At 53.4% G+C, this 23,925-nt stretch overlaps 1 protein-coding gene across 1 annotated transcript; it reads left to right on the top strand.

Moving 5' to 3' along the window:
- Positions 1–1,620: 1,620 nt before the first annotated feature.
- Positions 1,621–16,150, top strand: LSR (lipolysis stimulated lipoprotein receptor). Its single transcript, XM_065420346.1, is given in 11 exon segments — positions 1,621–1,690; positions 3,808–4,149; positions 7,301–7,420; positions 10,503–10,559; positions 12,275–12,421; positions 12,686–12,871; positions 13,381–13,440; positions 14,144–14,275; positions 14,524–14,639; positions 14,641–15,111; positions 16,115–16,150. Coding segments are annotated over 11 exon segments (1,737 nt in total).
- Positions 16,151–23,925: the final 7,775 nt, after the last annotated feature.

The following is a 23,925-nucleotide window of genomic DNA, read 5'->3' on the forward strand; positions in this document are numbered from 1 at the left end:
GCCCTGAGACCCTCCTCCCCTGTCGCCCATTCCCAGATTCTGGCAAACAAAGGCTAGGGATGCCCAGAGCGTGTGGATGCATGTTGTCACTTCTCTTATACTTACATTGAAAGCTCTTTGCAACAGGGACTGTCTTTCTGTCCTGTGTTTGTATGTCACCTAGCACATTGGGATCCTGGTCCGTGAGTAGGGCACCTAGGTGTTACATCGATCTAAATAAAATAAATAATAATTAATAAACATTTTTTTTAAATTGGAAGGGGGAAAAGTTTTGGAAACTTTTATTGTGCCGAGAGTAAAGTTTTAAAAACTTTTTTTCCATAGGAAAAGTGTTTTAAACTCTTTTGGGGAGGTAGAAAAAAAATTTTGAAACTGTTTTTTGAAGGGGGAAATGTTTTTGAAATTTTTGTGGAAGGAGAAAAAGTTTCAGAGATTCTTGGAAGGGTAAAGGGTTTTCAAAACTCGTAGTAAAGTTTCAGAAACTTTTTTTAATAGGAAAAGTTTCTGAAACTCTTTTTAGAGGCAAAAAGTGTTTGAAGCTTTCTTTTGGAGAGGGAAAATTTGTTCAAAACTTGTGTTGAGCAGGGAGGAAAGTTTCAGACACTGTTTGCAAAAAAAAGTTTTCAAAATCATTTGTTGGCAGTGGAAAAAGTTTCAGAAACTTTTTTGGAAGGGGAAAAAGTTTTGAAAGTTTCCGCTTCCTCCTCCAAAAGTTTCTAAAACTTTTCACTCCCAATTTTGTTTCCTTTCTTTAAAAGTCTTTAAAACTTGTTGGACGGTGTCTGTTAGATCAAGATGGCTTTAGGTCTGAGGCCAATGGTAAAACTCCACTTTGATCCTAGTGCTACTGGCCCTGTAAGAAAGAGAAACAACACACACACTTTGCCTGGCTGCACCTGGGACAGTCCATTTCCCAATTATGTGAGGGGTGCTATATTTATTGTGAGTCAGAACTTCCCTCCCCCCAACTCCTTTAAAAAGTTACTTTGGTTTATCCCACTCCTTTCTCTAGGGTGTGCCCCTGGGCCAGTCCATTTTCATAAAGGGGGGAATGTTACATTCATCCTTCCCCCTTTTTAAAGTTACTTTGGTTTCTCCCACAACTTAGTCTAGGGTGTGTCCCTGGGCCAATTCATTGACATAGGGGGGAGGGCAAACCAACCAAGTTCTCTCGCAATTTCCAACCTACAAATTGGTTTGCCCCAAGTACCCTCCTGAGGGTACCTGGGCCGGACCATTTTCAACCCGGGGGGGGGGCAGGGAGACAGGTGAGGTGTTTGTTTATTTTAAACCCCAGCTTTAAAGGGGAAGGGGGGAAGCCCCTGATTCAAAGACACGATGGAGTCAGAGTTGACAGCCCACGCCTGAGGGGCTGCTGAGCAAGAGGGAAGTATTTCTCTTCTTCCCCCCCCCCAACTCCCGTGAGGAATTGGTACGTCCCGCCCCTTGGGCGAGGCTGCAGCACCTGAGCTGGAGACAGACGCGCGGAGCGGGCGGGCGAATCAATCGGGAGTCGGACGCGACCGAGTCAAGCGGGCAGCGCCCCTCCCCCCCCGGCGAGAGCCCGACGCGGGCGAATCAACCCGGCCGCCGGCTCCGTGTTGCTTGGGGGAGGCGGGGATGGAGACCCGGGGACCCCAGCCGGCTTTGCGGACTCTGTTGTGGCTCCTGGTCGGCGCGTGGGTCTCAGGTAACCGCCCTGCCCGGAGAGCGAGCGGGCGGGCGGGCGGCGGCGGCAGCGCTATACCCCTCTACCCTCGCCCCTCCACCCTCCTCTGAGGGGGGAGTTGCGTGCTGCGGGGTCTCCTGCCCCGAGCTGCAGGGGGGTGGGAAGGGAGAAACTCGACGGCTGATTGGAGGAGAGAGTTGTGAGGGGGGATTAGCTCCGCCCAGCTGTGGCTCCCTCAGGGCGGGGGCTGCTGTGCCCCCATGGGGGCAGGGGGGTTGGTGTGGGTCCCTGAGCTCTCCCCCCCCCCCCAATCTGGGTGTGCTCTTAGCCTTACTAGTTGGAGTGGGGGAGTCTCTGGGCTGCTCCCCTAGTGGGTGTGGGGCAGGGTTAGCGTGGGTCCCTGGGCTGCCCCTTGCCTGAGACCCCACTAGTGGGCATGGGGGGGTTGGCATAGGGGTCCCCTTGAGCTACTGGGGCAGTTCAGGGCCCAGTTTGTGGGTCCCAGGTAGTGGCGGTGGGGCAGCTCAGGGGTAGGATTGGGGGTCCCAGGTAGTGGGGTGGGGGCAGCTCAGGGGTAGGATTGGGGGTCCCATGTAGCAGTGTGGGGGAGTGGGATCAGAGACTGCATGTGTCCTTTCACTTCCCCCAATTCTGTCTAATCGGCCTGCTGTGTGTCTGCTGTGTGTGTGTGTGTTTAACTTTTCCCTCCAAGGTAAACAGGTAGCACAAGAAGCTGCCAAATATAACTCCCTCTTTAGCCCTCACCTTTCCCACAACCCTGGGTTTCATGCCCGCTGGCCTGTTCTGCTTCCCACGCCAAGTGAGGTAACGGCGGGGTGTCCCGTGTCACCCACATACAGCTCTCTCTGGCGCGGGGCGCACCCCAATGCAGAGACGCAGGTGTGGCCTCCTTCCCGGAAGGGCGGGCAGCTGCCCTGTCCTGGTGAGCTCACGTCTGTCGAAACTCCCCGCTCAGTGATGTGCCTTGAGGGAGGGGCTTTCTGTTACCCTTAACCCTGCGGGGTGGCGTGAACGCAGGGTGCTGGGAAAGCACCCTGATCTCTCAGCAAAAGATAGATAGATATAGCTGAGATCTCTGGGAAGGATCCCCCCATTCGCCTGGGGCGTGGACCCCAGTGTCCTGGCCCTGTTCACGGTGTAATTGGTGACCTGGCTTTCCTCCTGCCCTTTAATTGGAATGCATGCCGTACTGTGCATGGAGAACATTGTTGGTGTTGTGACCTGGAAAGTGTTGGGGCCGGTGGTGGTGTGGGTGGTTTTAAAATGGCTGCTGTGGGGTCACAGTAGAGGAAGCTGCATTTCCTCACTGAGGGCATGAGATCTGTTAAATCTGAAGAGTCCCAACTCTGTCTCCTGGGTTTGAGGGGAATGGGGTCTAGTGGTTAGAGCAGGGCAGCTGGGAGCCAGGACTCCTGGTGTCTATCCCCAGCTCTGGGAGGGGAGTGGGGTCTGGCGGGTTAGAGAAAGAGGAATTGGTGGCCAGGACTCCTGAGTTCTAGTCCCAGTTCTGCCACCCACCTCTAGGATATCCCGGTTGTTCTTAGACATGAAGCTGTGTGGGTTAGTAACTGGTGACTTGGAAAAGCACCAGGCGTTCCTGTTTTGAATACAGTGAGGTCAGGGATTATTGGGCTATCAAGGGGTGTGTGTCTCACAGAATGGCTCATGGGCCAGTGGAAGTGATGGTGATCCAAGCGATGATGAGTTAGCCTTGAGATGACTCTGTTCCTGATTTGTCCTGTAATAAGGTCACTTGACACCTCTTACGCTTGACTCTTCAATGGCTGTTTACCCTCAAATGGGGGCGGACAGAGAAGTTAGTCTGGTCATGTCTCTGAGTCAACCACTGTAATGGAAATCTGACTTCTAGAGTGACAAGAATGTGGCTTAGTAATTAGAGCGGGGGCTGGGAGTCAGGATGCCTGGGTTCTGTTCCCAGTTCTGGGAGGGGAATGGTGTCTAGTGGTTAGAGCAGGAGTGGCTGGAAGGCAGGACTCCTGGGTTCTTTTCTGGCTCTGTCATTCATTTGCCTGGGGCACACCCCCTACCCCGTATGTGACCCTCTTTGGCCCATCTGACCTGACCTCCCAGCTGACCCTGCCCTTTCCCTGTTCTAGGTCCTGCCCATGGGATGCAAGTCACGGTGCTGAACCCTTTCAATGTGGTGATCCTCTTCCAGCCTGTTACCCTGCAGTGCAACTATCAGACCTCAGCCACCCAGCCGCCCATCGTAACCTGGAAGTATAAGTCGTACTGCCGGAGCCGCCTGGCTGATGCCTTCAGCCCTAGCAGTCAGGAGAACCAGATCAACAACCAGCTGCAGCAGAACAATCCCGGCTATAACCCCTATGTGGAGTGCCAGGACAACACTCGCACCGTGCGGGTGGTGGCTACCAAGCAGGGCAACGCCGTGACGCTGGGGGACTTTTATCAGGGGCGTCGGATCACCATCACCAACAGTAAGTTCCCGGGAAGGATGGAGGGTTTTTTACTGATCACTTATTAGCTAGATTATAGTAGCATGCCAGGTGGGTGCCGGGAACTACAGCACTGGGGATTCTGCGCCACTGCGCATGTGCAGAATTTGTGTTTTATTGGAAGCCTTTTGGGGTGGAGACTGTCTTGTTGTGTGTCTGGGCAGCGCCCAGCATGATGAGGCCCAGATCTCAGCTGGGGCAGGGACTGTCTCTTGCTGTGTGTCTGAGCAGCACCTGGCATGATGGGGGCTGTATCTCAGCTGGGGCAGGGACTGCATCTCAGCAGTGCCTGGCATGATGGGGCCCGGATCTCGGTTGGCTCTACTCCAAGACAAATATTTTCAGGTTCTACTGCATTTGCTTTAGTTTCACAATGTAAATCAACCACATTGTATTACAGTGGGTCAAAAGTCCACAGCAAAACTCTTCGCCCTGTGATCATGTGTCTAAAACTAACTGGAGCTGTGCTTCAACTGTCTCCAGCCAAACTCTGTTAAATTATCACGCCTTTTCTTTTTGTGTTGTCTTACCCGGAGGCGTTTCTGTGATAACAGCAGCTTTGTCGTAACCTGACCCAACTGGTGCGTGATTCATGCAGCAAAAATCTTCAGTTTCTAATACTCCTCTAGAGTCTTGCACTTTATAAACTGTGGTTCACTTCCCCCTGCCAAAATGCAGCCAGCTCAGGGGTGGAACACTGCAACTGGCTAACAGCACTACCCAACAGTTAAATCATAATCCTAATTACAGCTGATCACAATTCTAATGATTCCCTTACATAACACTTTCCATTCTTGCAGTGCTTTGGAAAGGTTTAATTACTGTTTGGGACAGGAAGTGTGAGAGAGTCTAATTGAAACTGTGGCTGAAGATGCAGGTCAGCAGAATTGAACCAATTAGCTCAGGACTCTAGTGATGTCCTAGTTAGGCTGATAGGTGTTGTGGCTGGATTTTATGATGAGTGTTTGATGTCACAGATTCCAGATTTCAGCATCACTCCGTCAATTGGAGCAGCGGGGAACACTGCTTGTTTATGAAGTGTAAAAAGCTTGCTGGCATTGGGGAGAGCAATACTGGAAGGCTGCGTCCAGCTCTGGGGTGTGCTTTTTATGAAGGATGTTGGGAAAAACTTCGGAGGGTGTAGAGAAGAGCTGTGAAAACAATCCAAGGGCTGGAGAAAAGGCCTGACAGTGAGAGAGTGTGAACGTTTGATCCGTTTAGTTTGTCCAAAAAAAGCTAGCGGGTGATTTGATCTCTTCTTCATGGGGAGAAAATCCCAGGTACTAATGAGCTCTTCAGTCTAGTGGAGAATGGTAGAACAAGAAGCAACGTATGGAAGTTAAAGCCAGACACACTGCAACTAGAAAGAAAGTATTTTAACAGCCAGGGTGATTAACCATTATGACTTCCCCAGGGAAGTGGTGGATTGTCCATCTCTTGGGGTCGTTCAATCCAGACTGGAGGCTTTTCTGGAAGATGGTTTTGTCCAACGCAATCCGTGGGTAACGGGGTGAAAGTCCCTGGCCTGTTATACAGGAGGCCAGATGAGAGGAGACGTCCAGCCAAAGTACAAGATGATCTAATGGGCGTGCAGCAAAATCCTAGAGCAAGTTTGTCAAAATGGACTCAAGGTTCAGGTCCTAAAACCAACAATATACAAGATCTTGGGCACAGAGAGGTGGCTGAGGGGTCACAGCAGGTCATTGGCAAGAACCCTGGTGTCCTGACCCCCGGTCTAGCGCACTATCCACTACACCACACAGCCAGGCTAAGTTCCCTCTAAGCCATGTGGCCACGCAGCAGGCTATCAAGGGCTGCTCAGGGGCAAGAGGCGCCTCACCCCCAGCCCCAGGACTCCTGCGACCAGTGAGAGGTGTCTCTGCCCCAGCCCCGCTGTGGCGAGAGAGGGCTGGGGGGAGTCTGTGTTGTCTGTCTCTGTCTTTCTCTCAGCCCCGGGGCAGCCTGGACCCCAAACCCCTCATCCTTGGCCCCACCCCAGAGCCCACACCCCCTGCCAGAACCTGCACCCCAACCCCCTGCCCTAGCCCTGAGCCTCCTTCTGCACCCCAAACCCCTCACCCCATGGCCTGCAGCCCCCAGCCAGAGCCTTCACACCCCTGCACCCCAACCCTCTGCCCTAGCCCTGAGCCCCCTCCCACACTCCGAGCCCCTCAGCCCCACCCCCACCACACACCACCTCCATATTGGTGCACATAACAAAATTCATTCCGCATGTAAAAAATTAGAGGGAATATTGTACATTGGGCTGAAATTTTCAGAAGCAACTAGTGATTTGGGTGGGACTCCTTACAGACACCTGACTTCTTTCTTTTGGGGGGATTTGGGGCTCAGCACATTCTGAAAATCCAGGGCCAGAATCACTAGCCACTTCTAAAAAATCTTGTCCCAAAGCTGCCCAGGCCAGGCTTCTGGACACCTGGATTCCAGTCTCAGCTCTGCCACTGGGTTGCTGAGATCAAAAGGGCTTGTTCTCTGGCTTCCTGCTACTCCAGCCTGTTCCCGACAGCAGGGCATGGTGGCTTGTGTGCATACTTGAGGGTTTAGTGTTTGTTTCAGTTTTCAAAGCCCTCAATTGGTGGAAGTGCCATTGTTTGAGATCAGCAAGCGGGGGCTGCAGCTGTTGAACCCAGCGGGGAGTATTCCGCTTTTAGTTTCTCTGCATAACTTGTCCCACCGGCCCTGGATAATTCCTAGATTTCTCCTCTCTCCCCCCACACCACAGAGGCCAGCAGGGACCATCCAGTCTGCCTTCCTGCACAGCCCAGGCCAGAGAGCCTCCCCCAGGGACCCCCTTCATTATTGTTGCTGTTTCTCTAAACGCTGTCCAGTTGGCTGGTATTTTAACAATAATGTGAAGCCCTGACTCCCAGCCTCCCCAAGTCTAACCCAGTAGACCCCACTCCCCTCCCAAAGCTGGGGATAGAACCCAGGAGTCCTGGCTCTGTGCTCTAGCCACTGGACACCACTGCCTTTGCCTAGACTATGCTGAAAGGGCATGTTGGTGCACTGGCTCACCTGCTTGGAGACCCCTCCTGCATGTTAGCCTGTGACCCCGATTCTCCCACCCTGGCTGTGGTGTCTCCAGCTTTGCCTTCCTCCGTCTCCCCCACAGATGCCGACCTCAGCATTGACCAGACAGCCTGGGGCGACAGTGGTGTGTACTACTGCACCGTCACCTCTTCACAAGACCTGCAGGGCAACAACGAGGCCTACGCTGAGCTCATCGTGCTGGGTAAGTGGCCAGGACTGGGACACAGGCAGGTGAGGAGCGGGGTGTTCTAATGGGCTGGGGAGGTGCTGTCGGAGCCAGGATGCCAGGCTAGATGGGGCCTGTAGGTCTGATCGGGGGGGCTGGTAAGGGGCAGGATGCCAGGCTAGATAGGCCCAGGGGACTGAATCTGGGTGGCAGGGAGGAGGCAGGATACAGGGCTAGATGGGCCCAGGGGACTGATCTGGGAAGGAGGTGGGATACCCGGCTGGATGGGCTCACTCCTCTGCTCCAGGGCAGCAGGGATCGGAGATTGGCGCATGGGGTTGGGCAGGGGCAGATATTGGGCTAGACAGGCAGCTACTTCCCTTTCCACACGTAGCTGGTAAATTGGTGCGTGCCATTCTCCGCCCCGTGCCCAACTTCCCCGAAGGTGGCTTTTGGAGCAGAGTAACAGCAGCACCAATCGGAGGCATCAGCAGCATTTGGGGCTAGGAAGAGGTTAACCAGAAAGGGGAAGCAGTGACTCCTGCAGCCCACGCAGGGCAGTGCTGTCCTACTCACACACAGCTCCTGCCTCCCTTCCCCATCCCCCGGGCCTTTCCGATTTTGCCTCACGGCATCTTCCTCATGGACCCTTTCCTCGCCGCGCTGCTTGCACTGCTTCGCAAACAGGAATTTCAGCCTCCCAGTCAGGTAAATAGCAGAGAGGACAGGAGTTAATACAAAGGGACTTAAGGAGCAGAAACTAAGGAGGTCTTCCAATCAAGTCCCTTTGTATTAACTTCTGTCCTCTCCGCTGTTTTCAATGAACTCCTTCCCATTCAGTGTCGTCTGTGAGCTGGCGTGTCTGTCCAGCACGGCTGGCCTAGCTTCCTAAAGAGCAATCACTTCCGTATTAGTATTACAATAGTGTCAGCTGAGATTGGGGCACTGCACGGACACATAGCTAGAGACAGTCCCTGCCCCAGCTGAGATTGGGGCCCCGTTGCATTGGGCACTGCACGGACAGAGACAGTCCTTGGCCCCAGCTGCGATCGGGTCCCCGTTATGCCAGGCGCTGCCCACACAGCGAGAGACAGTCCCTGCCCCAAAGAGTTTGCAGCTAGACAAAGGATGGAAGGGGGTGCTGATGCATGCAGGCCAAGTGACTTGGCCATTCCACGCAGTAGGTCGTTGGCAGGGGTGGGAATAGTACCCAGGTGTCCTGACTCCCAGTCACAGTGCTAACCATCATGCAGCACTACCTAGCAACACTCGCAGCTGGCATAAGATGTGACTTTCCACGCTCCCCTCCCCCCAAATCTCCTGAAACGTCTCTTCTTCCCTGCTGCCCGTCTCATAAATGTACTGTCTCCCTCCTGGCTTGGTTGCGAACAGGAAGTTAGAATCTAGCTTCCCTGCTGGAGCTAAAAGGGCTTGTGTATTCTGCAGTGGGTTTTATCCCAGGTTCTGAAAGGGATATGGACTCGAGTGCATTAAAGCAGGGGGCTGGGAGCCAGGACTCCTGGGTTCTGTCCCAGCTTTGTGAGGGGAGTGGGGTCTAATGGGTTAAAGGAGGGGAGCGCCTGGGAAACAAGACTCCTTCGTTCTATTCCTGGCTGTTCCAGTTGGTTGTTCATGGGAATCAGGAGCTTTTTGCTGCTGATCGTGCTCTTCTCCTCAAACGTCCTGCCTGTTTCAACGTTCAGAGAGCAGCCCTCTGGGCACTGGAACTCCATGACCTAATAGTAATTAGCCCGGTAATGATTTTGATCCTGTTGCGCTTCCCCATGGTTATGTCATTGATACCAATGTGTCACTCCCATGAGCAGTGCCACAGCTCCCTGCCACTAGGGCACAGCAAAGGAGGCTGTGCTGCACAGCTCATCTGTGGAGATCTGGTGGGCGGGGACTGGGAGTCAGGACTCCTGGGTTGTATCTCATCAGGCATATCCATCCCCCTCTCTCCTGTAAAATGGAAACGCAGTGATGCAAAAGAGCTCCGTTTGGGTGTAAAATTGCCATGCCTGGAGATGCTTTTCCGGCACCCTTACTGAGCAGCCTCCATCCTGGGGGCCTCCCTCAGGACAGCTGTGCCTGGGGAGCCCTGATCTGAAAGGAGTGGTCTTCTGTAATCTCCCATCACCCACTGCAGTGGCCTGACTGCCCCAAATTCTCTTATCCCAGAGCCCACCTGCCCCAGCACTCTCGTGCTCATGGGTTGGGCCATTGTGGGGATAAGAGGTGTCCTGGCTGCATGGCGGCTCAGGTGCAGGAGAGGGGTGGACTCCTTTGCCTAGCACCCCACCCAGAGCCACCATGGCATAACAGGAGGAGGTGGCCTGCTTGGAAGGAAGAGGGGGTGCTGGCTAGTTTGGAGACAGAGACCCTAGGAGCCACAGGGAGAGGGGAGCAGGAGAGAGAGACTAGTTGGGGCAAAGAGATTGGCGTTGTTGGGAGCCTGGAGGCTGAGGTCAGAGAGAGGCATTTGGAGGAGGAGGATGGAGTTGTCTGGTGCTCTGGATAATGTGCCATTGGTCCAAACTGCTATGGATCCTGTTATGGAGCTCCCGGAGAACATAGTGGATCTACAGCCAAATGCATTTTGGCTTCAGCTGCAGGGTTCTGGAGAGCAGGGCCATGTGGATCTGTGGCCAAACCCACCCTGGCTTTGGTTCTGCTGGAGTATGTAGCATCTGGCTCCACTTCACCCCTGTAGGATACGCGAGACTGTCCGGACGGCTGCGGCAGGAGTCAGACGCTGCAGCCGTGAAGTTTGGAAGCCTGGCTTGAGGATTTGTTGCTAGATAAGTGGGAAAAGAGGAGTTCAGTCTCTCCTCCATTCTGGGCACAAAATGCCCACGTGGCAGGGCCCAATCAGTGACGATCTTCCTCGCTCGCAGGGTTACCCAGCTGTAGCTACGGCCCAAATCTTTTTTTCTTTTCCTGTGTGAGTGAGATCTCTCAAGCACCAAGCACTCGGGAGCCAGTTTGAATGCCCACCTGGGCCAGTTCACTGCTTACTATCCCCACCTCCACCCTTATAGCACAGTTGGCTTCAAATTGCTTGCCTTTACGGCGTTCGCCTATATCTCTAGTAACTGTCTCTCTCTCTGTCCCGTAGGCAAATCATCCGAAGTCTCAGAGCTTTTGCCAGGCTTTCAGATAGGGCACATGGAAGGTACTTGCCTTGCTAGATTTTGGGGGGGGGGGTGATTATGCCACCACTTAGCTTTTATGCAGTGCACATTACTCTTAGATCATGACTGAGGCAGAGCTTGAAGGACGTGAGCTGGTGAGAGGAGAGAAATAGCTAAAGGGGCTTTAATTTGCTCTTTGGGAGAGTCTTTGTTCCATGTCTGTACAGCGCCTGGCGCAATGGGGTCCTGGTCCGAGAGTGGGGTTCCTCACTACTACCATAATAAACTGAATAGCGATAAAAATGTACAGTGCTCAGCATGGGGTGCAGAGCTCTGACTAGGCGCTATCGTAATACTTAATTACTATGAGGGAATTACTAATCGATTTCTAGGGAATAGCCAGTTCGGATTCTGTCCCGCAGAAGGTGACAGTGCTGGGATCGCCCTGTGAAATTCTTTGATAGCGCTGTTGGAAACGCATTTCCTGCAGAACGGAAATGGCGATATTCTGAATTCGGGGTGGGATCTTGACAGGCTCCAATCTCCCCAAGTTGGGGGCGGAATGCTGAAAATACTGTATTTGTTTCAGCATTTATATTTCATTTGGTTGGGGGCCGGAGGCTTATAACACACTACAAGTCTGAACAGCAGTACTTCACACACAATCGGTATCTTCCTGTGAAACGCTTTGATTTCATCCACATGACGTTTTCTGATAGAAAACTGTCCTGATGGAATATTTTCGACCTGGCTTTACTCCTTAGTGCAAGGATCAAAGGGGCCAGACTCAAGGTGACAGTCCCTCCAGAGCCTGAACTCTGCATCTCCTGGTGTGTTCATGTTTGAGTGTTTAGATTGTGCTCTCCTTGTGGTAGGGCACAGGGCAGAGTTGAGCATGTACCCTGCCTCCCAGCCCAGACCCTACTCCCCTTCCAGAGCCAGGAATAGAACCCAGGAGTCCTAGCTCCTAGCCCCCCTGCTCTAACCCACTTGACCCCACTCCCCTTCCAGACTACAAGATATAGCTCTGATGGAGGGGGTCAGACAGACCATGGTGGTGATCTGCTTGTCTGCTCTCCATCACTGTCACATTGACGATTGTGAGCTGCTTAGCTATATTTATCCTCATGCCATTTCAGAGATTCCCTCCAACTCCCCATGCCCTGTGATTGCCCTCCGCCCCCCATGCTAGGAGCTAGGTGTGTCCCCAACCAATCTATCTGGGAGACTAGTAACGCAGGGCATCTCTATGTTCAACTGCATCTGGCCGCTGAGCTGGGGGCAGGGGAGTTATGCCTGAAGGTGTTAATGGCACCAGAAACGGATTCCTTCATTCCTAGCCAATTGCAGAGCTGCTTGAAGCTGTATCTTTGCTAATCAGATGCTGGGGCCTCTGTGTCCTCCATTGTCCCCCTTCTGGACTTCTGATTTCTCCCCCAAATCAATAGAGTTCTGCCCATGGATGTCTAGAGTATTCCCTGGAGTTTTGGAGTGGATTGCATGCAGCGTTCACACTTTTCTGTGTTAGACAAATGCCAGCAATAGAACTGGGTGTTTTCCACTAGCCCATGCTGCCTGCCAGCTGGGCTGCTTTGTTTCCCATGGGGCCTCCTGTAAATCAGCCCCTCTAAGGGTGTCAGGTCAAACCTTGGCCTTGGTGTGTGCCTCAGTTTCCCCAGGGCAGGGAGGCCCTGACGCCGATCTGCTGGGTGGGTTCTGTTGGCGACTGGGTCCATAACAAGAATCCTCTTTGCAGACTGGCTCTTCGTCATCCTGGTGGTGCTGGGATTCCTTCTCATCCTCCTCCTCTTCGGCATCTGCTGGTGCCAATGCTGCCCCCACACCTGCTGCTGCTACGTCCGGTGCCCCTGCTGCCCTGAGAAGTGCTGCTGCCCAGAAGCTCGTGAGTTCTCTCCTCTCTCATGCTGCACGGGAAACTTACAAAGGGGGGGGGGGGGGGGGACTGGGAGCCAGGACTCCTGGGTTCTATCTGCAGCTCTGGGAGGGGAGTGGGGTCTAGTGGATAGAGCGGGAGGGGGGAGAGAGCAAAACTCCTGGGTTCTCTCCCTGGTGCTGGGAGGCGGTTTGGGGAAGTCCTGCAATGGGAGCTATTTCTGCTGATCTGCATGTTCCGATACCACGAACTCCCCCTGCTTTCTCTTTTCAGTCTATGCCGCTGGAAAAGCTGCCACTGCCGGCGTCCCCAGCATTTATGCTCCGAGTGTCGGTGCCCCCAGTATCTACTCCCACCCAAACCCCATGAAGCTAGGTCCTCCCGCCACCACGATCCCCATGGGCCCCATGTCGCCCATGTACAACGGCTATGGGGCAGAGTACGACAGAGCCAGCTCCGGTAACTTTGCGTTCTGTGTCAATTCTGTGCTGCCACAATAGTAACTAACTGTGCTGGAGTCAGTGACCCCAGCTGGGGATCTGCCAATCGGCTGTAGCACCACTGGAGTCAATGCTGACTTACATCACCCCTGGCTACCCGGAGGGTAGGATGTAAGCTGGATAGCAGCATGCTCAGTCCTAGTTACAGAGTTACGGTGCTCAGCTAACTCTCATTTTGTGGGGCAGGGACTGTCTCACTGTGTCTGGGCAGCGCCCGGCACGACGGGGCCTGATCTCAGCTGGGGCAGGGTCTGTCTCTGGCTGTGTCTGGGCAGCGCCCGGCACAATGGGTTCTACCAGATTATAAATAATAGGTTTCCTGGTCTCGTGGTAGAACTATGGGCCCTGATCCTGCAAACCTGGAGCGCTGGGACTTGCAGGACTGTGGCGCATAGATGGGGAAATCACGGCACCGAGCAGCAAGGCTGAAGCTGTTGATGTCCTTAATCTCTCTTGATTTCCTTGTAGTTGGAGGGAACAGCTCCCAGGTGCCCCTGCTCCGGGATACCGATAGTGGTGGGAACTCAGGTAAGGAGAAGCCAGGCTGTGAAGCAGAGACTTGGTAGATGACAGTACAGCAGCGGGAGTTGGTGATGTGATACCGCTGCCCCCTGCTGGATGGCGTTGGCACTGCTCACCTGTGGTTCATAGTGTCCCCTTCAGCTCAGGCTGCCACAGTTATAGCCCCTTCACGGCCTGAGCCATGCTGCTAAGCAGAGTCAGACCTGGACAGGGCTAGGATGGGAGACCTATGTTGTAGGGAGTTGTCAGAGGGGCACCCTTGTCTTTTGCAGTCAGGGGCAGTGCTAGGGGGCGCTCTCCCCTTGCAGTCAGTGCTGGCCCCAGTGCCTCAGCATGGTGGTAGGGGGTGCTATGCGGAGAGAGGTGCTCACCCATCATCATAAAGATTGCTTAGCGTGTTGATTCTTAAAGGTCTGTAAGTGCCCCATACACCCAATGGCCAAATCCCACATTGGGCAATTCCATTCCACCCCCATTCATTTGGATCTGAGATTCTCCTTCGCTTGCTGTTGTGCAACGTTATGTGCAGCTGTTCCCCAACTGCCCCTTCCCAGAGGTGGCTGCATCTCAGGCATTGCTATTAAGCTGTATCTAGCTGCCTTGCCTCAGAGGTGGCTCCATCTCACTGGTTGTGCCTGCCCCTTCCAGACAGGATTGGCACTAAGGGGGTCTCTAACTCACTCCCCTCTCTGGCTCCCTCTCTCCCCAGCAGTGCGGAGCGGATACCGGATCCAGGCTAACCAGCAGGACGACTCCATGCGGGTCCTTTATTACATGGAGAAGGAGCTGGCCAATTTCGACCCTACGCGGCCGGGCCAGGCCAATGGCAAGCTGGAGAAAGGTGAGTCGCCTCCTGGCTGTAGATTCCTCTTCTCCTTCCACCCAGCAAGAAACCCAGGGGATGCCAAGAGCTCCCTGCAGCACAGCACACGCCATGCTTGGGCATCGGGACCAGCCCTGTCAGGGGAGAGTGCCCCCATGCTGCTCCAAGCAGCACAGCCCCCCCTAGCGCTGCCTGGGGCATCGGGGCCAGGCCTGACTGCTGGGGAGAGCACGGAGGCCTATTTAACCCTTTCTCTTCCCTCCCAGCCTCAGTGATGAGTGAGATCAGCTCCCTCCACGAAGACGATCGGCGCCAGGAGCTGCGCCAGGGGCTGGGGCGGCTGCGGAGCCGGCCCATGTCACCCATCAGCGACGTGGGGGAGGGGGGAGAGCGGGCGGGGCAGCGAGACCCGGCGCCTCGTCCCCCCTCCCCGGCGGGGCGAACGCTATGAGGAGGAGCACTACGCCCGGCGGCCCCGCTCCCACTCTGTGGATGACCTGGACCGCGACTGGTCCCCGCAGCCTGAGGGACGGGGTAGGGGGCGGGGCAGGCAGCATCGGGACAGCTCCCCCGACTGGCAGGAGGAGGAGTACTACGGCCAGCGGCGCAGCCGCAGCAGGGACGACCTGCGGGAGCTGGATAGGGGCCACTACGACGGGCGGCTCCTGCAGGAGGCGCTGCGCAAGAAGGGGCGGGCCGGCAGCCGCGAGGACCTGGATGGGGGCAGCGGGTCCAGCGCACGATCGGGGCACAGGAGGGACCGGGATGAAGATGGCTTCCCCCCACCGCCGCCACCCTACACAGAAACCGAGTCGGTCTCCTCCCGGGGCAAGAACGACCGCAAGCTCCGACGGGTAAGTGGATGGGATGCAGGGCCCCGCCCCTCTAGGGGGCGCCAACTGCCATCACACTCCACAGTGTGCCACTGGCTCAGGATGGGGGGGCATGGCAGTAAGTGGGACATGAGCCTTTCTCTTCTAGGGGGCGCTAAGTTGCAAATCCATGTCAGGAATGGCAGCAGCACAGCTGTTGCTCGCAGAATTAGCTGTGATCTAGGTTCGTTGTTCCTCCACGTAAGGGTCTTGGGCAGGATGTGTGGGGCAGGAAGCCTTTAACTGCCGGAGGATAAAGCTCTGCTCGGGATAGCAGAGGGGCAGGCGGATGTACACGGGCCCACATAACTGAGAGCACAAGACTCCTCCAAGCCAACCTGCGGCTCAGGGCTCTGCTGTCCTGTTCCTTTGACTCTGCCTTCCTCAGAAAGCCCTCGTGGCTGGCTGGTTGTTGAATTGGCTAGTGAACAGGTGATGTGGCTGCCTGTTAGGGCTTCACCACAAGTCTCCTATTGTTTGGTGTGGGGATTTTAAAAGCAGTTTTCTTGTACTCATGGCTGGGGAAAGAGGGCTGGGGAGGCATTTCCCCTCACACCCCTCAAATCTTGGGGCATATGCTGATTTTTCTCTCTCTAAAACACAACCCTTTTGAGACTCTGGAACTAAACGGCAAAATAAGCACCCAACATGATTTTTATTTTATTTATTTATTTATTTGCACTCCTGGCCCATGGTGTCTGCACCTGTTGGTGAAGGAGGCAAGCTTCCAAGACATTCCTTCACCCCCCCCCCTTGTCTCGCTAATATCCTGGGACTCTCACAGCTACAATGCTAGTGCTTTGAATTTCCCCCCAGTGAACGGCCTTTAGACCCCCCTGAGGAAATCCCCTCTTGATCTTTATGATCAGCTCAACAGGTGGTGTGCTCTGAGTCTCACTGGAAGGCATTTCACCTCTGTGGGGGCCTGTGGCCTGGAGACGGGGCCCTGTCTTTGCTGATCCTGCTGCATCTGTTTCCCTTCCAGAATCATGACCTCAGCAGAGAGAGCTTGGTGGTTTAAACGCAGCCCGCTTTCCTTCCCGATCACTTCCCAGAAGCACCACCAGTGCGGGAGATGGAGGCCGTGGATCTGAGACGGTCACGTCTTTCCTTGGAAGGCACACAGGACACTGGCTGGCCCGTGGCCACAAGGTTCGGCAAAGCAGTTGGGGCCTTGTCTACCTGATGCTTTTATTATGAATTCGATCAATGTGTAGCCTGAGATTTTTCAAGTCAGGCAAGGGACAGGGGCTCCTGATTGCCATGGAAAAGCAGGGCATTACTGGGGGAATCTGGAGCCCTTGTGGGGGAGGAGGATGTCTCTAAATTTTAGCCTTAATTTTAATATAGTATTTGAAATATTTGGACCAGCTCCTCAACTGGTATAAATTGATCTCAGTTGAGCGACGTGCGCTTGACACCAGCTGGAGGACTGGCCTATTATTTTGGCTCCGATTCCCAGCTGGTCCATAACTGTAAATTTTGTTTCCCTGGATATTTTTAAATATTTTGACGCTTTTAAGACTAACTTTTTTCAAAGCTGTCTTAAAATTACATGTTTTTTTAGCAGAGTTGTGGAATCCCAGATGCTGTACATACTTTTGCAAAAAGCTGGGCTGGTTTTTTATCAGTAGGTTTTTGAGATTTTTCTGATTGTTGTAGAAAATAAAAAATTCATCTAAAAAATGTTTGTGTGTGGGGGTGGGGGGGGATTAGGGGAATGGGACACGGGCTTTTCTGTCTAGGGGGCAACCGAGCCAGCCACACTGAGGGGCTACAGACCCCAACATTGTGACTGAAGCTACCATGATCCAGTGGGTGGGGATAGAATTGCATCAGCTATTGGCACCTGCAGCCCAGGGGCAGAGAGTTGGATTGGCCCCAGACACGGAGCCCAGCCTACCCCACCTCAGGTTGCTCCAGGGTGAGGCTGGGGCAACTGGTGGGTTGAAGGGGGCATGTGCAATTCTGCCCTCTACAGGATGGGATCAGAACTGCTTGCTGAGGGGGGGAGCTTCCCTGAGTGCAACTGATGCAGGACACTGCCTGAGTCTGCAGAGAGCCTGAGTCTCTTGCTGTGAAGTCATGGCCATTCATCCCCTGGATTCAGCCCTCCACACTACAGTCGTGGGGGTAGTGGCTGGGCTGGATTTGCGCCCTCAGCTGGATACCTGAAGGCTCCAGGGGTTAATTTTTACATCCTGGAAGAGGCCCCTGATCCGCTTGGGAAGAGAGAGATCCAGGAGCTGCTCTGAAGTGGGCTGAGCAGCTGAGACTGGTCAGCTGGGACCAACCTCGTTTTCCTTATTGAAAGGTGGCTGGGGGGCAAATGGGGACAGGACTGTGCCTGTTTAAAAAGTATTAAAGGGGGAAAATTGGGCAGCAAAAATAGAAAAGCAGAGTCTGAAAGGTGGCAGTGGCAGGAGTTTGACTTACTGGCTCCGCCTGGTGGTGGCTGTGGGAGCTACAAGCAGTTGATAAGGAAACTGAGCAGCTGTGGGATGATGGGGGGAGGTCCTTTTGTGGGTCAGTAACTGATCAAAAGACAGGAAGCAAAGGGTAGGACTAAATGTCAGTTTTCACAGTGGAGGTAAATAGTGGGGACGCTGGGGATCGGTGCTGTTCAACATAGTCATAAATGATCGGAAAAAGGGGGTGAACAGCGCAGTGGCAAAGTTTTCAGGTACAAAATTACTCAAGCTAGTGAAGTCCAAAGCTGATGCTGAAGAGTTACGAAGGGATCTCACAAAACTGGGTAACAAAAGGGCAGATAAAATTCAATGTTGATAAGTGCAAAGTAATGCAGGTGGGGAAAACATCCCAACGGTACATACAAAATGATGGGGTCTAAATAAGCTGTTATTGCTCCGGAAAGAGATCTTGGAGTCATGGGGGGATTGTTCTCTGAAACCATCCACTCCCTGTGCAGCGGCAATCAAAAAAGTGAACCGAATGTTAAGAACCAGCGAGAAAGGGCTAGATAAGATAAAATATCATCATGCCACTGTATAAATCCATGGTGCTCCCACACCTTGAATACTGCCTGCAGTTCTGGTTGCCCCATCTCAAAAAAGATATGTCAGAATTGAAAAAGTGGCAATGAAAATGATTAGGGGTATGGAACAGCTTCTATACGAGGAGAGATTAAAGAGGCTGCGACTGTTCAGCATGGAAAAGAGATGATGCAGGAGGGATATGATCGCGCTCTATAAAATCATGACTGGTGTGGAGAAAGTGAATAAGGAAATATTTACTCCTCCACTTAACCTTGAAATTAATAGGCAGCAGGTTTAAAACACAAAAATGAATTACTTCTTCATACAACACAAAGTCAGCCTGTGGCACTCACTGCCAGGGGATGTTGTGGAGACCAAATGGGTAATGGGATTCAAAAAAGAACTAAAGTTCCTGGAGGTTAGGTCCATCAATGTCTATTAGCCGTGATGGTCAGGGACATGACCCCATGCTCTGGGTGTCCCTAAACCTCTGGGTGCCAGAAGCTGGGACTGGATGACAGGAAATGGATCAATTGAGAATTGCCCAGTTCTGTTCATTCCCTCTGAAGCATCTGGCATTGGCCATAGTTTGAGACAGGATCCTGGGCTAGCTGGACCATTGGTCTGACCCAGTATGGCCGTTCTTACGACTCCTGGATTCTATCCCCAACTCTGGGAGGGGAGTGGGGTCTAATAGGTTAAAGTAGGGCAGGGGGCTGGGAGGCAGGACTCCTGGGTTCTACTCCTCACTCTGGGGTGTAACTGTGGATGTTCATATTATGCATATAAAGATCCCAATCTTTTTTTTTTTTTGAATCCTGCTGAGCTCTGTGCTTTCATGTGGCCATGAGCAACACAGGCCAATAGGACTATTCCTAGCCCCTGGCATTTAGAATGTCCCCACCTGGTGGAGCAAACCCAGGAACTGCACCTTTTTAGAAGTGTTCCAATTAGCCAGTGGAACTCCAGCCCACAAGGTACTACCCAGATGAAGAGCTCTGTAGGATCCAGGAGAGGATTTAAATGTACTTGGACAATGGGAGTCTCCATAAATAAATCAAAGACATGGGTATAAAATTGAAGCTGTCTCACTAAGACAGGTGGTGATAGGCAAACTCCTGCCCTTCCAAAAGGCCCTGAGCTACTACAGCTGTTAAACAGCTGGGGCGACGTAAAGCAACAGTGTGCAAGTCTCAAGCTCCCTGGCAGAGGAAGGCCGGGGCTATTGCTGCTGTACAGGGGAGATGGCACTGCAGTAATGCAATGGACATGCAGAAAAATGAAGGGTGACCTGGACACGCTTGCAGTGGGAGCCCTGCGTTTGCAGCTAGAGTCCAGTGTTGCAATGAACGTTGCATGCAGGGTGATCATCATTTACATTCCAGCGGGGCTAGGACTTAGGCAAGGGAGCAGCTGTGACGGCAGAGGCCAAAGCAGCGGCTGCTCTGCTGGAGGTGGTGAAATGGGGCCCAGCTGGGGCCACCCCAGTGCCAGCACCCGGCTGGACCCAGGGCTGCACAGGCGGGACGTAACCACCCAGGTACCTCTCCCACCATGTGGGCTTGCTGCCGTCTTGGTGATCACACTGGGGGGGATGTTCCAGCTCTTCCCTCCCCCCACCCCCCCGCCTGCTGCTTTGTGTTTGTGCAGCGCCTGGCGCAAGTTACCATGGTAATAAATGATTAATGATCGCAGTGCTGGGCAGCGATCCCTGGGGGAGGGTCTGTGACCTGGACTATGCCAAGGGGGCAGCCTGCATGGGCAGGATGGTCCCGTCCACCCTGGGAACCTAGGAGGATACAGAGGCTGGAAATCCAGGCCTGAGCCGTTCTGAAGCCACTCGCTGCAGTCAAGAGGAGAGAGAGAGAGACACTTGGCACAGAATGAGGGATTGGATCCCAGCGTCCACCACCTGCCGCACAGCACCTGGCACAGCGGCGGGCCTGGGGCCTGACGAGCACCTGGGCACTACCGTAATACACCTAATAATAATAATGTACAGCGGCGGGCCTGGGACCTGACTGGAGCACCTGGGCACTACCATAATACACCTAATAAACAATAATGTACAGCACCTGGCACAGCGGGGGGCCTGGGCACTACTGTATTATACCTAATAAACAGTAATATACAGCACCTAGCACAATAGGGTCCTAGGCCATGATGGATCCTCGGTGCTACCATAATACACCTAATAAACAATAATGTACAGAGCCTAGCACTGTGGTGTCCTGGTCCATGAATGGGGCTCCTAGGCGCTACCATAATACACCTAATAAATAATAATGTGCAGCATGTAGCACAATGGGGTCCTGGTAGGTGCTACCGTAATACATCTAATATACTACTACAGTAGACCCCCCCCCGTTTATCTGCCCCTCCATTATCCAGCTCTCCGTATTAACCAAACAACCAGCGCACACAGGTCCAGAAGCAGGCGATCTCTCCTGTGGCCGCTAGACAGCGCTGCAGCCTAGCACTTTCCCATTCTCCACATTACCCGAGTGTTTTATTATCCAATCTGGTCCCAGTCCCAGTTCGATGGGATAAACGGGGTTCTGCTGTACTAGTACTTCTAGTACTGCTAATAAACGTTTTCTCCTCCAGTGATCAAGATGAGGCCTTGTCGAAAAGCGAGGGGGACCCCGTGCCAAAACCTGGAAAGGATGCAAATTGTCAGTCGCTGACTGCGCAGCTGCCCGGCAGGCTGGGAGAGCAGGATTTCTGGAAAAACTCTGCTCTAGGTCAAACAGGAATTCGTTCAGGGCAGGTCTCTGGTCTGTGTGACACAGGACGTCAGAGTAGATGATCACAATGGTCCCTCGTGGCCTTGGGACCTATGAATCTATGAGAGCCTGCGCTATGTAGCAACACGGCACCAGATCTGTAACGGGGGGAGGGCAACCGGGCACGGGAGATGGGGCCCCAAGTACAGCATATGACCCATCGTCTCAGGTGCCTCCCTGCCTCTGACAGAGCCCCCGATGGGCTGTCTTTTCCCTGTGCTTTGGCAGCACTTTGCACAGCTTGGCCTGCCTGTAAAACAACACACTGAATCCCTGAGGTGCGTCAGCTTGCAAATTCCCAGGCTGCCCAGCAGAGGGACGTATGTGCGCTCACATGCAGCACTGCGTGACCCGTCGCTGCACAAACAAGCCAGGACAAGGCGGCAGGACACACACACGCAGTTTATGCCCTAGTTAATCTCGAGCTCCCCAGCCCACTGCAGCCAGAGCCCCGGCCTGCAGGAGAGGCGGGACTCTCCACTGGCTTTTAGCAGTGCGGGGACACGGGCACACAGGAATAGTTGTGATTCTAGCCAAAAGAGGAGCGGGAAGGTGTATGTGCGTGTGCGCACATGCATACACACACAGAATACCAAACACACAAAGACCCCCCCCCACACACACACACACAAACACAGAGCAGGGTTCATCCGTTCCAGCAGGGGGCAGCAGGGATGCACACACATTCATTACAGTGAATATATATAATGCAAAACATTCCCATTCAAAACACCCCTCTATCTATTCATCCATCCCCATACACACCCTTATATCTATCTTCCATCTCCCTCTCTCCGTTATCACCTCCTTCTGTGTCTGTTATCCATGGACCATTTGATCTCCTCTATCTTCCTAAAAGCAAAACTAGAACCCAGGAGTCCTGACTCCCAACCCTCCCCCTGCTCTAACCCCTCCCAGAGCTGGGGACAGAACCCAGGAGTCCTGACTCCCAGCCCCCTCTGCTCTAACCCACTAGACCTCACTCCCCTTCTAGGGCCAGGGCCAGGGATAGAACCCAGGAGTCCTGGCTCCCAGGGCTTCTGAGAAATCCTTTCCCAGCCATAACAGCCCACCCCCATAAGATCAGATGCAGAGCTAACAAACTGGGACAAGGGCTCACAATGGTGGGCAATCCAAGCCACAGACAACCTCAGCCCAGGGAATTATAGACCAGTCAGTCTAACTTTGATACCTGCAAAGATATACCAGAAGCAATGATTAAACAATCAATTTGTAAGCCCCTAAAGGATAACAGGGTTATAAGGAATAGCCAACACGGATTGGTCAAGAAGAAAACAAACCTAACTAAACTAATTTCCTCCCTTGAGAGGGTAAATAGTCTAGTGGATTGGGGGGGGGGGGGGGGAGCAGTAGACTTGATATATCTTGATTTTAGTAAGGCTTTTGAGACAGTCCCACATGACATTCTCATAAGCAAACTATCCCACTACACACATCTATCTATCTATCTATCTATCTATCTATCTATCTATCCCCATACACCCCCTCTATCTATCTATCGCCAAACAAAACTATCTCTCTCTCTTTTCTCTTCCATCTCTCTGCATTTTTCTCTCTCTCTCTTTTCCTCCCCTTTCTCTCCCTCTCTCTCCAGTGAGGCCTGATGATTTATTTTTAGTCTCTTCTCCACCACCCGGGCCCCCCCGGACCTGTCTGCAGCCAAAGCTGCAAACACAGGCAGTGTCAGAGCTGGGACAAGATAACCCAGGCAAGCTCCAGTGAAGCTACGTTCAGATGCAGAGTGGGGCGGTGTCAACCTCTGGGGATGATCTGGGAAGGGTTCTGCATTTCCAAAGACCACATCCAGGACCAAAGGATGGGTGGCCTGAGTGGGGGACAGATCACTGGCTCTGAGATGTAACTTCCCTAGGTCAGACAGATACCTGGTCATGCTGGCAGTCCATACCGGAGTTTGCATTAGTGCGGGTTATTGATTTGGATGCTGGTTCCTCTCTCTTGCTCTGCTCATTGATTGTCTCGTTATTTTAGTCCTGCAATGATCCTGAAGTATCAGTTGGGCTCTTCCCTAACTCAGAGATGTTAAATGTATGTAGGATCATAATGGCTGTGCCAGGCTTGTCCAACTGAGATCCAGGCCCCATTGTGCCGGGCGCTGCCCAGACACAGCGAGAGACAGTCCCTGCCCCAGCTGAGATCGGGGCCCTGCTGTGCCAGGACAGGTGCTGCACAAACACACAGTGAAAGTTGGCGGTCTTACCCTAACCCTAACATCATTCACAAAGCATTGTGGACTTCTGGTTATGGGATGATTTGTTGGTAATATTTGTGCCTTGCAGGTCAAACAATGTGGCAGAGGGGAGAGCTACTGCCGAACCCAGGAGTTCTGACTCCCAGCACCTCCTTCTAAAAACCTCAATCCCATTCCCCTCCCAGAGCTGGGGAGAGAACCCAGGAGTCCTAATTCCCAGTCCCCTGATCTAATCACTGGACCCTGCTCCCCTCTCAGACATAGAACTCAGGAGTCTGGGCTCCTAATTGTCACAAGACCTGGGGGCTTGGTTTTTTTCATTCTGATTCCCCCTCATCATGCCTCAAACAGGAGGCACAGGGGATACTGACTCCCATGGTCCTGGCCCTTCTTTCTGGCCTAACCACCAGGCTAGAGTTGGGTGATCTGTGCTGAGTCATGGCCGGCCTCCTGTAGACCCACAATTCCTCTGGCCCATAGAGGGTTAACCCCCCCCATTTAGGGGGGCTGGGTGGGGGTGGGGGCTGTGGCGGACGTATTGGGATGCCAATGCTGTGTGAGTGATGGGCCGGGGGTTGCCATGGCAGCGGGATTCTCCTCCAGGCCTGGCCTTTTCAAAGGCATCAGCCACAGTGGGCGAGAGCATCAGCTGCTCCCCCCCTGTCCCCCCCGCTGTCGCCTGAATTATTAACAGCTCAATTGTGCTGGCTCATTTCTCCGGCTGACGTCAGGCGGGCCGCGGGCTCGCGCACGCACCCCCCTTCCCCAGCTGGGGGGATGGGAG

Source organism: Emys orbicularis, chromosome 20 (assembly GCF_028017835.1).
Source record: "Emys orbicularis isolate rEmyOrb1 chromosome 20, rEmyOrb1.hap1, whole genome shotgun sequence".
Lineage (NCBI taxonomy): Eukaryota > Metazoa > Chordata > Testudines > Emydidae > Emys > Emys orbicularis.